The sequence below is a fragment of the Phodopus roborovskii genome, unplaced genomic scaffold (assembly GCF_943737965.1).
Source record: "Phodopus roborovskii unplaced genomic scaffold, PHOROB, whole genome shotgun sequence".
NCBI lineage: Eukaryota > Metazoa > Chordata > Mammalia > Rodentia > Cricetidae > Phodopus > Phodopus roborovskii.
Window position 1 is genome coordinate 450,815 of NW_026125851.1, and position 15,061 is coordinate 465,875.

The 15,061-nt window shown below is 37.7% G+C and overlaps 1 protein-coding gene across 1 annotated transcript in view; it reads right to left on the reverse strand.

Moving 5' to 3' along the window:
- Nucleotides 1–66: 66 nt before the first annotated feature.
- The window catches only part of LOC127217800 (protection of telomeres protein 1), a 40,846-nt gene continuing 25,851 nt past the window's right edge, over nt 67–15,061 (reverse strand). The window contains exons 8-16 of the mRNA XM_051178797.1: nt 14,815–14,903; nt 13,658–13,720; nt 10,229–10,385; nt 7,941–8,146; nt 7,037–7,172; nt 4,729–4,817; nt 3,160–3,251; nt 1,551–1,656; nt 67–274 (exon numbers count right to left, since the gene is read on the reverse strand). Coding sequence (XP_051034754.1) covers nt 162–274; nt 1,551–1,656; nt 3,160–3,251; nt 4,729–4,817; nt 7,037–7,172; nt 7,941–8,146; nt 10,229–10,385; nt 13,658–13,720; nt 14,815–14,903 — 1,051 coding nt within the window. The 3' untranslated portion in view covers nt 67–161. The remainder of the gene's footprint in view (nt 275–1,550; nt 1,657–3,159; nt 3,252–4,728; nt 4,818–7,036; nt 7,173–7,940; nt 8,147–10,228; nt 10,386–13,657; nt 13,721–14,814; nt 14,904–15,061) is intronic.

Here is a 15,061-nt window from a genome sequence, read left to right on the forward strand (position 1 = left end):
ATTCACAAGAAATGTCTTTCTGTACAAAAAAAAAAAAAAAAAAAAAAAAAAACAAAAAACCCTTAACTACAGTAAAAATGGGAATGGTACTTTAGCAGCAAAGTGTGTTCTGAGAATCACAGATTATAAAATCCCCCCCAACACTGCACTGAATATCCGGACTAGATGATGTCTTCTGCCACCATGGTGTCAAATATCTGGTAACATATCCGCTGTTCCGTTCCACTCCTGACGTTGTAGGACTTGATGAGGCACTCCAGCCATGGGTATGCATCTATAGACCAAGAGGGCGTGTCATTCAAGTATATAACCAGTAATGCTAATTAGTTTCTTCCCAACCTCAGATGAAAGTGATTTCAAAGTTTACAAAATACTTGCTATAGAGGCAGTCAATCATGTCACCCATGTTTCACTCCTCTTTTTATGCTGACTGCTTATAGGACTCCCCTGGCTTTTCCCTGATTGACTAGAAAGAGATAGCACCCGAATTTAAGTTCACATCAGCTTGAGTCTTCATGTGAGATGCTCAGATGGGAGTAGCTTTGGGTCTCGCCACAATAGTAGCAATGATGCCAACCTCATGTTTGGTGGGGAGCAGGGCAGGCTCACTTCTAACATCAGCAGAAAGCTTATAGGTTTATCAGGCATCTGGTATGGCACTTGAGCTCACCTGGGATAACGTGAGGATCTCCTATGCATGGCTGGTGTAACTTACACTGATACACCCACAGACACACATACATGTATATGTCAAAAATTATCATGCTCAGAGACTTATTTCTAGAAATCTAAACATGGTAAGTGCAATAGCTAACACAAATTAAAATTGAAAAATATAAATGCATCTGGGTCAATTTTCTCACCCATCTCTGGGAAACTGATGTTACAATGCACAGACTGTGGAGGAACAAAACTCTAATGATGAGCAATGTCTAACAGTCACATCAGCAACAGAAAAACAGGGGGGGTGTTTGTCATTGAGCACAATTACTACAAAAATCAAACATCTTAACGTAATTTAGGTCTGCAGGTTCCAACAGAGAAGAATTTTGGACCACAGAAGGACCCGGTGGCAGCAGCTACAATGGACACAATTTTCACCAGTGCAGGAACCAGCGGACAAGCTGATGTCTATGTAGAACCAACTAAAGTTCATAGACTTTGCAAAATAAAATGGAAAATTCTGAAGCTCACTAATACCACCAAAGAAACTCAATGAGTCAAATCACTGAGTCAAACAAGAGGAATTCAGTTTATTTGAGGAAACGTTTGCAAACTGCATTCATTTGCTACAATGTACAAACTCAGAATCAAACATGCTGTGACCCAAACCACTATGCTTCAAGTGTATTCCAAAATATTCCAAAACTTTATTTATATTTATTTTACTTCTGCTGCTGTCACATCGAGACATGGATAAAGGTATTGCTCATACTTAGTAATTCCCCTGGATGCAGAGTTTGCCTCCTTCCATCCCTAGTCTATGGATCAGATCCACACTAGGTGCTTTCTCAAGAAAGAGAAAGAGGCACCTTTGAAATACAACCTACCAATTTTTATTCCTGGAGGACAAATCACATTCATGATCTTTTCCAGATTCCTCTGAAGGTCGTCATCAGTGAGGACTTCTGATGCTGGGATCTGGAAAAATTTCTCCTAAGAATGATGGCAAACAAAGGAGATACTCATTATCTGAAAAGATTTAATGCACCGAATTTCAGTAACTAATTTGCTAAAATGACCTACTATACATACATCAGTCTATTAAGATGTGGGACTCAAACTAGAATTGTCTATGCTAAAACCCAATCCCTCACTTGAATTCCAAAACGTGAGATGCACATAGATACATGGTAAGATCATGTAGCAAGGCTGATGACACTATGTACCCAGGAAAATAAATCCAGTGTTTAGTATGAAAGGATAGAACATTAAGAAAAATTTATTTAATTTCTTCCCTTCTATGTTATGTTTTACAGATTTTTTTTCCCCCCTTTACTAAATGTTCTATCTTGGCAGACATCAGCTGCTCAGTAAATATCCATTTAATAAGTGACTTCATGAACTGTGCAGCCTGGAGGGAAAAAATTACTTAACTTCAACTTGGACTGTGTTCTATTTTATGTTAAGTTAAAAAAACCAAACCAAACCAAACCAAAACCCAAATATCCAAAAGCAAAAAACAAACAAACAAAAAACTGTCTTACCCTAACAAAAGATTGGCCTTCCTCTTAGCTTTTAGTATGTCATGACTTGTGAGTGCCAGCAAACTGACTGTCACTCTGGAAAACCTAACAATGTCACCTGAAGTTGGAGAGTTTGGCTTACATAGCATTAGCCTGACCTCAGGAGGAGAGCAATCAGCCACGTGGGCAGTCAGTTATGACTACCTATGTGATGAAGTCACATCAGGTCCTAGGTCAGTGTTCTCCATCTGTGGTTCAAAAGCCCTGGGGATGGTGGTGAAATGACCCTTTCACAGGGGTCGTATATCAGACACACTGCATACCAGATATTTACATTACAATTCATAATAGCAGCAAAATTATAGTTATGAAGTATCAACAAAACAATTTTATGGTTGGGGTCATCAAAAACATCAGCATTAAGCAGGGTTAGAAACACTGGCCTCTTCCCTAGCTGCAAATAATCCATGTATATTGTTATACTCAGTGCAGGAAAATCAACAGGCTCAGCTTTAGAGGAAGAGGGTGAGCTTGGGAATATCAAAGCTAAGGGAGGCCTCAAGGACTTCTCTGGTGTGAGGACTCTACATTTTATGCAGTAATACATCTCTGCTTATCAGGTGACTGCATTTCCTTCTAGATGGAACTGTGAGGATGTACAGTACAGTGAGGTGACAGCAGCGGGACTCTACATCTGCTCTTTCACCCAGCAGGGGAGTTTCTGAATGAAGGGGATAGGGTTCCTCAGATTTTCATTCTTCAACTTCATAGTTTAAAAAAAAAGCTATACACCACACAGTTTTCAATTTATGTGACTGTATTTCATTCATATGTTCTAAGAAATACAGAGAAACTGAGTTTTAGGGTTCAAGAAGTCTCAATAAGTCACACCGATGTAAAACTTAAGTAGGATGAATATTAAAAATTGAAATATAAATTTTAGTTGAACATTTTTAGCATGTCTGACACTTACAGAATCCTTGAGGAAAGCATCCAATACTCCTGTTCCATCATCAAAAGTGAAAGTCATAACAAACACGTACTGCAGAGGAACAATACCCAGAACTAGAGAGAGAAAAGAACACAATAGTTCAGGCTGCTAGATTTTCTGTAAGGTAAACTCAAAAGTGCTTTATTCTAGTGCACAGGTGCAGATAATGTTTACTGAGAGTATTTACAACAGAAAGAATGGATTCTTTTCTGGGATCAATTTGCTAAACCCACGCAACAGAATGCCTTAGGAACACCCGACTGTATTTACACAGAGGTAGTTTCATGATATACTTGGTAGAACCATAACAAATTAATAAAATGTAACTCATTACATGTTAATTATATGAAAAATAAAATAAAAACCAGTGTTCTAGAAAGCAACACACAGTTCAATATTGTTAAAAGCTTATCCCCCTTTTTGCATTATGAGTAGAATATTGCTTCTTCTTTCTCTTTCTCTCTCTCTCTCTCACTCTCCCTTCCTTTCTTTCTCTTTCTCTCTCTCTCTTTCTTCTTTTTCCTCAGAGACATCATCTAGCTGAAAGAACATATATGCCAGAATTTGGGGTTCCATAATTGCTAGGATGAGGCAGAACGAATAAACAGGAGATACTAAAATTGAGAATTTGCAGTTAAGGCAAACACCTTTTTCAAGAGTTGAAGTCACTGAACAGATGTATGGAATGTTCTATTACCTTCCATTGTTACAGATCATATTCCGATAGGAAGATTAAATAGGGAGGCAAGACAGAAGCATAAATTGGAGCACAGACACAATTTTTAGTATGTAATAGCAGTAAGACAGGAGCCAAGTTTCTGGCTTCAGAAGGTCTCAATAGTTACACTGAAGCGGCCCTAAGGAGGATGAAATTAAAACTATGGGAGATGTGAAGCAGCATTGCCCAGCTTCACAGGACAAGCTCATGTGAAGTAACATGGGATCTCACTGGTCCAGTGTGAGACGGCTGTACAAAACAAAAACTATAACAAGAAGCACACACACAAGTTTTAAAACAGAATTTCAGTCGAGGGGAAGGAAGTTGGGTGTATAGTTTCAAGAAAATAATAATTCTCACTAAATTTTGAGTTGCCCAAACTAAACTTACAGCGCTCAATGGCAAACGCTGAGGGGGAAATGGCAAAGTGGACATTTATTAAGGAGACAAGGGAGTCAGAAGAATGGAAAAGTAGCAAAGGCAGGGAGAGTGCTAACTTGAAACATACACGATAGAGACACAACAGAAAACGTGAGACCTACAGAAGAGGAGATTACAGCCATCTCAATACCTTGTCCAACACTAAGTATGAGTTAGAAAGATTTCCTCAGGATCTGTATTTGCGATCAATGATTAAACGGAAAACAAGTGGTCAGATATTGAAATGTGGTTATGACTACAATGCTTGTCCTTACTTTTCATTACAATTGTTGCAAATGAGTTTCAGTTAAGAAAAGTTATTCTAGTTTTGCCATAAGTATTCACAAATATTGAAACATAAGTCAGTGAGCTGACAGAGCATAAACATTTTAGGACACAAATATCCAGCTTACCTGCTGCCACAGAGGAAGGAATCCATAGTCTTTTATTAGGAATGGTACTTAGGTTTTGTATGGGTTTCAAGTTTGAGCACTGCTTACATCTGAAACAAGAAAAAGCTGGGAAGTATTTAAGTATATACAAGTTCATTTAATTATTACATGTTTAAGTGTGAACAGTTTTAGATAGGCAGCTATTAAATAGAAGAACACTTACTTCACTATCTACACTGCAATGTGATTGTCTCAAAAGAGACTTATAATTAATTTACTACATAAATCAATAAAAGACGCTATGGATGTGGTGACTTCAATGAGAATGGCCCTCAGAGGTGAAATATTGTTTATTTTGCACCTACTTAAACTGTTTGGGAAGGATTATGAGGCGTGTCACCGGGGGTGGCGCTGAGGTTTCAGAAGGCCAGGTTAACTTTCTCTGCCTCCTACTTGTGGCTGTACAAAACAGTGGGCTCTTAGCCATTGCTCCAGCGAGTGCATGTCTGCCTGTATGCTCCTACACTCCCTGTCATAATGACTATGGACTAATTTTCTTTTATAAGTTGGCTTGGTCATGGTGTCTCCTCACAGTGATAGTATGATGACTAAGACAATGGGCTTCAGAATAAATAACTTGAAACTGGACTCTAGGTCCAAATCATTACATAATGTGGCTGTTAATTTTCTCATCTGTTAAAAAGACACAAGAGAAGTTGCTAGAACTCCTTGAATTTATGGCTCTATAAGCAATATCTAATGGTCACAGTCTTACAAAAACATAGTAAGAAGAAAATTATTCTGAATGAATAGTGAGGACAAATTACTATTTGTAGTGAGCACATATTTAGAGGCATTGCGTATGTAGCCTGCATATCAGTAACTGTCTAAGATATAAGACATTTGAAATGAGACACTTACTAAAACTGGACAATATTTAGTACAATCTGATATATCAATATTTAAGTATGAGTAATAATTAATAACTAATTTTATTAGCCATGATGAAATGTACATAAGATGTAGTAAGAAAGTATGCTTAGAAAATATATTTGAATAATAGTTAGAACTCAAGAGTACGTGTAACTTAGGAAGTGGGAAGGAGTAACTGCTTTCACATTATCATTTAGTCATCAAATAAATAGATATTTTCTCGCTAACAATAATAATGAAAAGATAATGGAATGAAAATTATTCACTAACATTAGCAGTGATATAGCAGGTTGGCATATAATTTTGCTCTCCTGATTTAGACTTAGGCACTCACTCTGTACTAGGAAGGAGAGAAGGATGGGGAGAAAAGAATGAGGGGTGATCATGTCAGAAGCAAAGCCTAGTTTGTGGACTTACTCAAAGGAGAACAATAGAACATGATGGGCTTGGATATTAAAACTAAGTGGTATACAACCCTCGCAGGACAGTTACAGATATAAAGACACTCGGTGCTTCAGAGGAATTAGCTACAAACACTTTTATTTTATGCCTTAGGTTCTTCACCCATTCACAAAACAAAAGCAAAGCCCATTGGTCACTCTAAGGGTGACAATCATGTGGCTATGACAGTGGCAGAAGTAATTTTCTAGTGAAAATCAAAATTTAGGCTCACTTTAACTAACAAATGTTACACATTTAGAAGGAAAGGGAGTGGATAGAGAAACAGTAACAAAATGTATCGAGGCTGCAGTGTGAGGCTTCTCAAAGCAAAGTGTTCTCAGGGTGACTATTTCATCAAAACTATCCTTCCAGGCCAGAACCTGCAGACTCCGCACTCCTCTCTGCCAGTCTTCAGTTGCCCCAACTCTGCAAAGTGCTGGATGCAGTTCTGGAACTCCCTCAATTTCCAACTAGGAAATGTCCTGTTAGCTAGTATCTAAACTCTTATGGGAGAAGCAAGTTTAGTTTGTAACTGAGAAACAAAATGTTACAAGCCTTATATGTCCCACATGGAGTGTTTAGATCTCTAGAAATGTGTAAGAAAAACAGTATGGATACTCTAAAACTTACAATAGGGTTGTGTCAATACATCTAACTTCAGAATATAGATAGCATTCAGAAAGTCATTGCTGACCCTGCCAGGAAACTCTAGTTTCTTGCGTGCTAGGGCGCTGAGTGTTTCACCAAACACCACCAGATTAGAAAAGACTAAAGTGCAACTACAAAGGACAGCTTGCTGAACCTGTACCAATCTGTACCACTGTGACAAAATCATTTAGCTTGGGAACTATCTCTAAGTAGAAGCTGGCACAATAGGATCAACTGGACATAGAGTGGCAGGAGGACAGGTAGCAGAGACGCAGTTGTAACCCCGAAACCCAAAAGGGACACACACCCATAGTGACACACCTTTCCTCGGATGAGGAATGGTGCTGCTATGTCTAGGAGCTCCAGGTCCTCAGGGCCGGACTTCACAGGGATCACACTATGAAACATGCTTGACAGTTTAGAGATTTCACAGAGCCGTCCTCCTGTTAAAACAATAAAAAAACTCTTCAACAGCACACAGAGAATCAGAGCAAGATGCAGGATGCAAGTAACATTTGTGACACAGCAAGTATTACAAAGAAATGCACAGAAAAGGAGTTACAAATTTAGGAAGAAATTTAAACTCTGCATGACAAAGAAAAAATTATGAACTGTTAACATAAGAATTAGATGGAAAAAGCACAGGAAACAAGTTGAGATTCCAATCTCACAGAGTTGACAAAATATCAAGGCTTTTCAAGGCTCCTTTCTGTTTAGGTTGAGGATTCTCATCCCAGTACTATGACCCAACAGTGACACCCAGAGGCCAAGACGACAGCTTCACATAAGCAATTGGCTAATTTATTAGTGCCACTCTGAGCTGATGAGATTATATACAGGAATCCAACAAGTGTGTAAATTCGAGTTTAATTCAGGTTCAACTCAGGTAGATATTCACATATATTTGAATCTGATATACTGTTTAGAGAAGTGTAAATTAATAGTATTTTTACTTCATAGGTATCAGGTGAACATAAAATATAGTTAACAGGACTGGAAAGATGGTTCAGTGGTTAAGAGCACTCCCTTCAGGAGAACCAGGGTTCAATTTCCAAGCACCCACATGGCAGCTCACAACTGTCTCTAACTCCAGTTCCAGGGGAATCCAACACCCATGACAAAACAACAAAGCACATAAAAAGATATAGTTAATATTAATAGGGGAAAGTATACAAAAGAATAGTTGAAAAACTCAATAACAAGCATCTTACCTTCAATCAATATTAGACATTCATTTGAGAGAGGGAGGATGCCATCACTTTTCACAAAATGGACAGCGACCTGCCGTCCTCCTTGACCTTCGGTGGTCCAGACTTCTGAATCATACAGTGATGTACCTTGCAACTTGCTCTCTGGGGCTTTAGTTGCAGCATCTTGAAAAATTTTATCCACATTTTCCTCATATGGGACTTCTTGCCTAAAATGATCGATGACAAATTATCAGCAAACAATGTAGGTATATTCTCAGAAATTCCAATCTAATAAGTTATTCCAAAACAAAAGTATCTTAAGGACTGAAAGGATGATTCACAAGTTAAGTGCACTTGCTACTCCTGTAAAGAAACAAGGTTTATTTCCCAGAACCCACACAGTGACTTGCAAACATTTGTAACTAATTTCTGAACTTCGTGGACAACAGATAAACATGTGGTGCACACATACATACTCTTTCTCTCTCTCTCTCTCACACACACACACACGTGCATGCACACATATACATACACACATACATACACGCACGCACACAAAACATAAATAATCTAAAACAAACTTTAAATACTATTTTATATGTAAATTAAATTAGCTAAGCTTGCTTAAACAGAGATTTAATTTCATTTCAGATTTAACAGATTTCATTCAATAGGTGCTTAACACTGTAATGGTTAGTTAAGTCTATACCATAAACACAGAGAAGTTGTATCTGTGTGAGTACACACATGCCATGGTGATGTGTGGAGGTCAAAGCACAACTGCCTACCATGTTGGTAACAGGGACTTACTTTACACAGGTCACCGGGCAGCAGGCATCTTCACATGCTGACCCAGCTCTTTGTCCCATACCCAGTGTAAAGCCCAAGGTGACTTAACAGTTATTCCTAGTCCTATTCTGTTCTCATGTACAAACAGCCATGTCTTTACCCCAGTTAACCTCATTGTCACAGGAAACCTACTTTAAAGTGTTATTTAGCTCCATTTGTCTTTAATGATTGGTAATCCATACTAGTCTCATAAACTACCATGAAGTAAAAATAGCATGTTTGGAATCAAAAGGCTGAAGCACTTATTTTCTTTCTGTCACCAGCTGGGCGTGTATCTTAAGGTTATTTTTCACACTTTTTAAGATGCTTTATTGTCTAGAAGAATATCAAACCATAAACTTATTCTTGAAAAGCTATATAATACTATGGCATTACATGAAATATAATCTGGTAATATTTCACAAATTACCTAAATTCTTCACATATAGTTTAATCACAATTAAGAGTTTATGATCACACAGGTAGCAAAGATATTCCTCAATTTTTATTAAACAATTTAATGATTGACTTTCTCCTGAAACACCATAGTCTCAAATTTTACAAGACAAAAAAAGTATGCACATTACTCTAAAAAAGGTATTAAGAAATAATATGTATGCACAAATATGTATACATCTCCAGGTACATTTACTTATAAGAGAGTGAAAGCTTGATGGAGACCATGGTGGTCTGAACAAAAATGGTCCCGAAAGGGAGTGGTGCTATTGGGAGGTGTGGCCTTTTTGGAGAAAGTGTCACTGTGGGGGTGGGCTTTGAGGTCTCTCTCGCTCAAGTTTCCCTCAGTGTGACTATCAGTTGACTTCCTGTTGCCACTCAGCTCTAGCACTTCTGCCTGCATGCCACCATCCTCCCCGTTACAATGACAACAGCCGAACCTCTGAAAATGTAGGTGAGCTACCCCAGCTAGATGTTTCCCTTAAGAGCTGCCATACTTGCAGTGTCTCTTCACAACACTATTCCAGTGTGCATGTTTGTACAGTACCTGTATTTCCCAAAATGCCATTCTGTATTTTGAGGGACTATGGTACATTGCATTGAAAATATAAACAAGATTTAAAACTATCTAAACATGTTTTGAGATGAATATATATTGATAAGATTAAAAACCATCCTATATGACTATATGTTTATATATTCACATAAAAATTGGTATTTGAATGAAGGCATTGCACTTACTAAATTAGTGACTGAGCATGACAGGAAATTTTGATACACTTATTTGGTGTATCAAAACTACCAAACATTGGATTTCAAGTCTGAAAACACCTATTTTTTACTTATTATTATAAAGAACGATTTAAAAGGATTTTCTTTGTAGGAATTAAGGACTTTCCCTTTAAATCATTAGCATTCTTTTAAATTATGATAAATTAAATAATAATTTCTCAGGACTTAAAAACCACACACATACAATATGACATGAACTTTTTTTTTTTTTTTTTTAAATGGAAAATACTTACAATGAATGACATTTAGGACAAAGAAGTTTAACAGACTGGAGAAGTCGTTTGGGCTCATATGACCTCAGTTTTGCTAGGATTCGATATTTCCGAGGCGCTTTTTGCTTCAAAACAGCACACAGTGGTGTCTTCTCTAAATAATGGTGATCTATAAGCGCTGTAAATAAATTTTACATTAAATAGGAGTAAATGAAGTATGGGTGCATTCAGCATGAATTTCCTGGAGGCAAATGTATACCATAGAATCACATTAACCCCAGCTACAGTCACAGTGATTCTAGATGCGCACTTGACCCATGGATACAGAGCCAGGCACTGAGTAACCCGGACAAGGGATGAATTAGTAGAACATGAAAAAATAAAAGCTTCATGCTGAAGTTCAGAAAAGCAAAGCAGCTGGCCACTAGCTCTCACTTCTAGTTCAGGCTGAAAGGCCTGATCCATGAGCTCTTCACCAAGCCTCAAACTGCAGCCTCTCCTCAATGTGGCTGGAGAATGAATGCCTCCCACTGACTCTGTCTTGTCTTATATGCTCATGAGTCCTGGGCTTAAAGGTGTGAGCTCTGCTACTCTTTTAGTAGACTGATTCAATCTTGGGGTAAGCCTGGGCAGTCTTGAACTCTGAGAGATCCATCTGCTTTTATCTCCCGAGTCCTGGAATTAAAGGAGTGTGCCTCTACTGCCTGATCTCTATAGCTTGTGACTGACTTTGCTTTCTGAGTCCTCAGGAAAGCTTTATTAAATCATAAACAAAATATCACTACATTTTACTTACATACTAGGTATGTAAGTATTTCTGTATAGAACTAATAGAAATTCCCAGGAAATTTCTAATTTATGGAAAACACCAAGAATTATTTCCCCAGTAAAATAAATGGTACCTATGTAACATGTAAAATCCTCACTGCCAATCTCTTAGACAAACCCTTTCAGGCAACAGCTTATGTTCTAACTGGAATTTGATCAAAAGACATTAACAGAATACATTCACTGAATATTAATTGTCACATGGCCTTTTGACCGAGGTATTTCAAATTCAAGACTTTATTGAACCCTCCTTTAGCAAAGAGCTAGAATGTGGGAACCCAATTATCACCAAGAAGCAGTGTTTGCAAAAGAGATTCATTCTGCAGGTAGAAAGGGGAGATGGTAGAGGAGGGATGTAGAAGGGAATGTGGGGATTGGGAGGAAGGGAAGCATCAGAAGAGAAGGCCTGCAAACAGAGTAGATGGCTGGGAAACAAATATGGAAGGTTTGGGATGGCCGGAATGTGTTTACTCTAAACAGCTTAACATAGCAGGTATTACTCGGGCTTTTAAATATTCTAGGGTACACTTCTCTACTTTAGAAAACAGAACTTGTACACAGTCTTGCAAGCCTCAGACATCAAGGGAAATCACTTCTATACACAGCTTTAAAACCCCCAAGAGCCAGGCAGTGGTGGCCCCTTTAATCCCAGCACTAGGGAGGCAGAGGCAGGTAGATCTCTGTGAGTTTGAAGCCAGCCTGGTCTAGAGAGAGAGAGTTCCAGGACAGGCTCTAAAGCTACACAGAGAAACCTTGTCTGGAAGGAAACAAAAAACAAACACACACACACACATACACACACACAAACACTCACGGACAACTTCATGTGGTAAACAGCTGAGGGCTTACAGTGTAATACTCCCCAGCCAGGCAGACCTGACCAATTTAAAGTAAACTGAAACACTTGTTTCACTTCACATTCTGAGATAATGTCTCAAAAATTTTAAACTTCGTATTACTTTGAAGAAAAATTGTGAGAACAACATAAAATTTCCTGAGTATGCTTTAAAAAGATTCATAAATAGGTATATACTGGCACAAATAACACAGATTTATCACTATTGTGGGATTATCAGATACCTATCACTCTCCAGTTGTCTTTGATTTTCTGCTTTAATCCTAAACAATGGGTATTTATCTTTCATCTGTTCAGGCTTCAACATGAAATGACCCTTAGTCTACTTACATGTCTAACGACACTGACTGGAGAAGTGCAGCTACTTCTTTTGCTGAACATCCATTTAGACCTGGCTGGTTTTTCTCACTCTGAGATTCTGATCATGCTTGTTTGGCATAGAGACTACATATATGACACTACTTCTCAATACATCCAAGGAATGGGTCTATGAGAATGGACCTCCTCCCCTTCTCCTCTAGGGGAGGATCTAGTGCAGTTGATTGAAGGATGTTTAGCTTACTCTGCTCTGAACTAATTACCCAGCCTTGTAACTAGCAGAGGGTAAATGTATTATTCTTTATCAAACATTGAGAATCTAGTAGTTTAAAACCCACTCAATTCACAAATAAACCAATAATTATCACCGTATCGGCAAAATGATGTTATTTTAATTTTGATTTGCACATTTGTTAGTCATTCTGGTTCATAGAATTTCCTATCCTACCCCAGTTTATTATTTCCTCATTAACAAGCTGAGTTTATACATCCTGGCTTGACTCAATGGATTCTAACCTATCAGTAACACATGATGAGCACACTGTCCCAGACTGACTATTTACTATTAGATGAGAATGTCTTTATTTTCTAGCAATTCAGGATATTCTTGATTTATCTCTAATTCCTTTGTCCTACATCTGGAATCTATTTTTTTCTCCAGAGGTACCCTGGAATATTTTCTTTTCTTTTCTTTTTCTTTTGGCCTTTTAAAGACAGGGATTCTCTGTGTAACAGTCCTGGCTATCCTGGAACTCACCCAGGCTGGCCTCGAACTCAGAGATCCATGGAATACTTTCCTAAGTGTATTTTGTATGCACTACATATGCTTACTGCCCCTGGACATCACTACCTCTGCACAGTGCGCCTGCATCAATTTCTGTATATCATCTACAGCCCAAGGGGCCCTCGCTTCCAACTCCCATTCTATACTTATACCTCCTTTCTCCAACAGGACAAACTCCTACTGTATAGCAGTACACATTTAATGAGCTCCTGATCTCAAGTATTTTTTTTTTTTTCTGGATAAAAGCTTTTTATCAACTTAGTTGAAATAACTGGGATGCATCTGCAGGCACAAGGTAAAGAATTCTTACATGTACAGTGTCAAACACATTACATAATATTGAAGTTAATGTCATAGAGAATTTAGATCATTATGCTAAGAACATACTAAATACTACAAACTTTATAAATCTAAATTATTTATAACCAAACACATATTCAATACAGAAATATGCACATGTATGGGTTCTATCTTATACCACTGTAGGATGAGACAGGGAAATAAAAGCATTGAGCCATCCCCATAAGGATCTACTGTCACTGGTAGGTATGAAGAGATTGGCTAGGAAATGCAAAGCAGGTATCTGTGAGTTGGCTACTGTACCAGAAGTGAGCTTACAAAGCAGGTATATGTGCGTTGGTTACTGTACCAGAAGTGGGCTTACATGTAGCACAGAGTTGCTGGCATCTTTCTACCTCATACAATGAGACCAAGTCTGATCTGGAGCCTACAGGAAGAGAAAAGGAAATCACATAATATGTAGCTCTTTAAGAATGTTGTTAGAAACTAATGTAAAACAAAACAATACCAGATAAGCTAAAGAAAGTCTAAATATTGCAATGTCTTCCCCCCCCCAATGTATTTGTAGCTTCAAAATAATTTTAAAAAATTAATAGGGTTAGTCTTCAAGGGAAATTTAGATAATGGAAGATCATGAAAGAAAAGAACATTAGTGTATTGATACTATATGAATTCAAGACACAGTATTCAAGAAACTACAGTATTGATATAAAGACTGACAAACCAACAGATCAGAGCGTAGAAATCAAAATACACTTTGCTGACAAAGGAAGGCAATTCATAAAGAATACAGTATTTTTTAAAACAAGAGATGACTTTGCAACCATTAAAAATTATTAGTAAGGGAGCGCACATACTTCACAATACACTAATAAGTGGCACATGGAAAGCCCCAGAATAAACTCACATTGAGACCCACTTGATGTTTTGGTAAACACGGAAGCCTTCTAAACACGAAAAGGAAACAATGCTCTAATAGAAGTTCTTCTGTCACTCCTCCCACTCCACATCAAGTACTGAGCTACTGGCACACACATACTCCATCACAGATGAATCTCAAAACATAGTGCAAAAGCACACACACTTCCATTCACTTCTACAGAAAGAACACCTTTGCAAGAGCTGGAAGACTCGAGTCTATTCATCAAAATCCAAGACACCTATGAGTTGTTTAAGATAAAAATAGAGAAACCTTGTGTTCCTTTTAGAAATTGGTAAACAAAATAGTTGCCTAGGAAATCAAAACCATTTTTTTTTCTTTTTCAATGAATACAAAACACTATACTTACATTGGAAAGTAAGTAGTCACTGTTACTCTAATTTGAAAATGTGATTACATATTGAAAAGTGAAGCAGGCTTAATTTAGAATATGGCAAAGACAAATGTTGAAGGTGTTATTTTAATGTGAATACACACGCACAACCTGTATAGACATGAATTCAAAAAAGAGATGCAGGGAAGATAACTGTGCTCATGAAACTACGAGAAAGTAAAATGTCAGTGTTATAAACTGTCCTTACTTGAAGGTGTTAAACAGTTGTCCTCATTTTTTGATTGACAGGCATCACTTGAGGGCTGAATGGCTGCCAGATCTACAGATTCTAAAGCTCTGAAATGCAAAGATATGAAGTCAAATTGCATAAGAAAGTCAATACAGTAATTTAGCTCTACTCACTAAACCCAGGAGTTCATGACATTACAAAATTTGGCAGATTCCAGCTTTTATCAAACTATCTGAGAACTCCAATACCCTCAAAATTCAGAGCA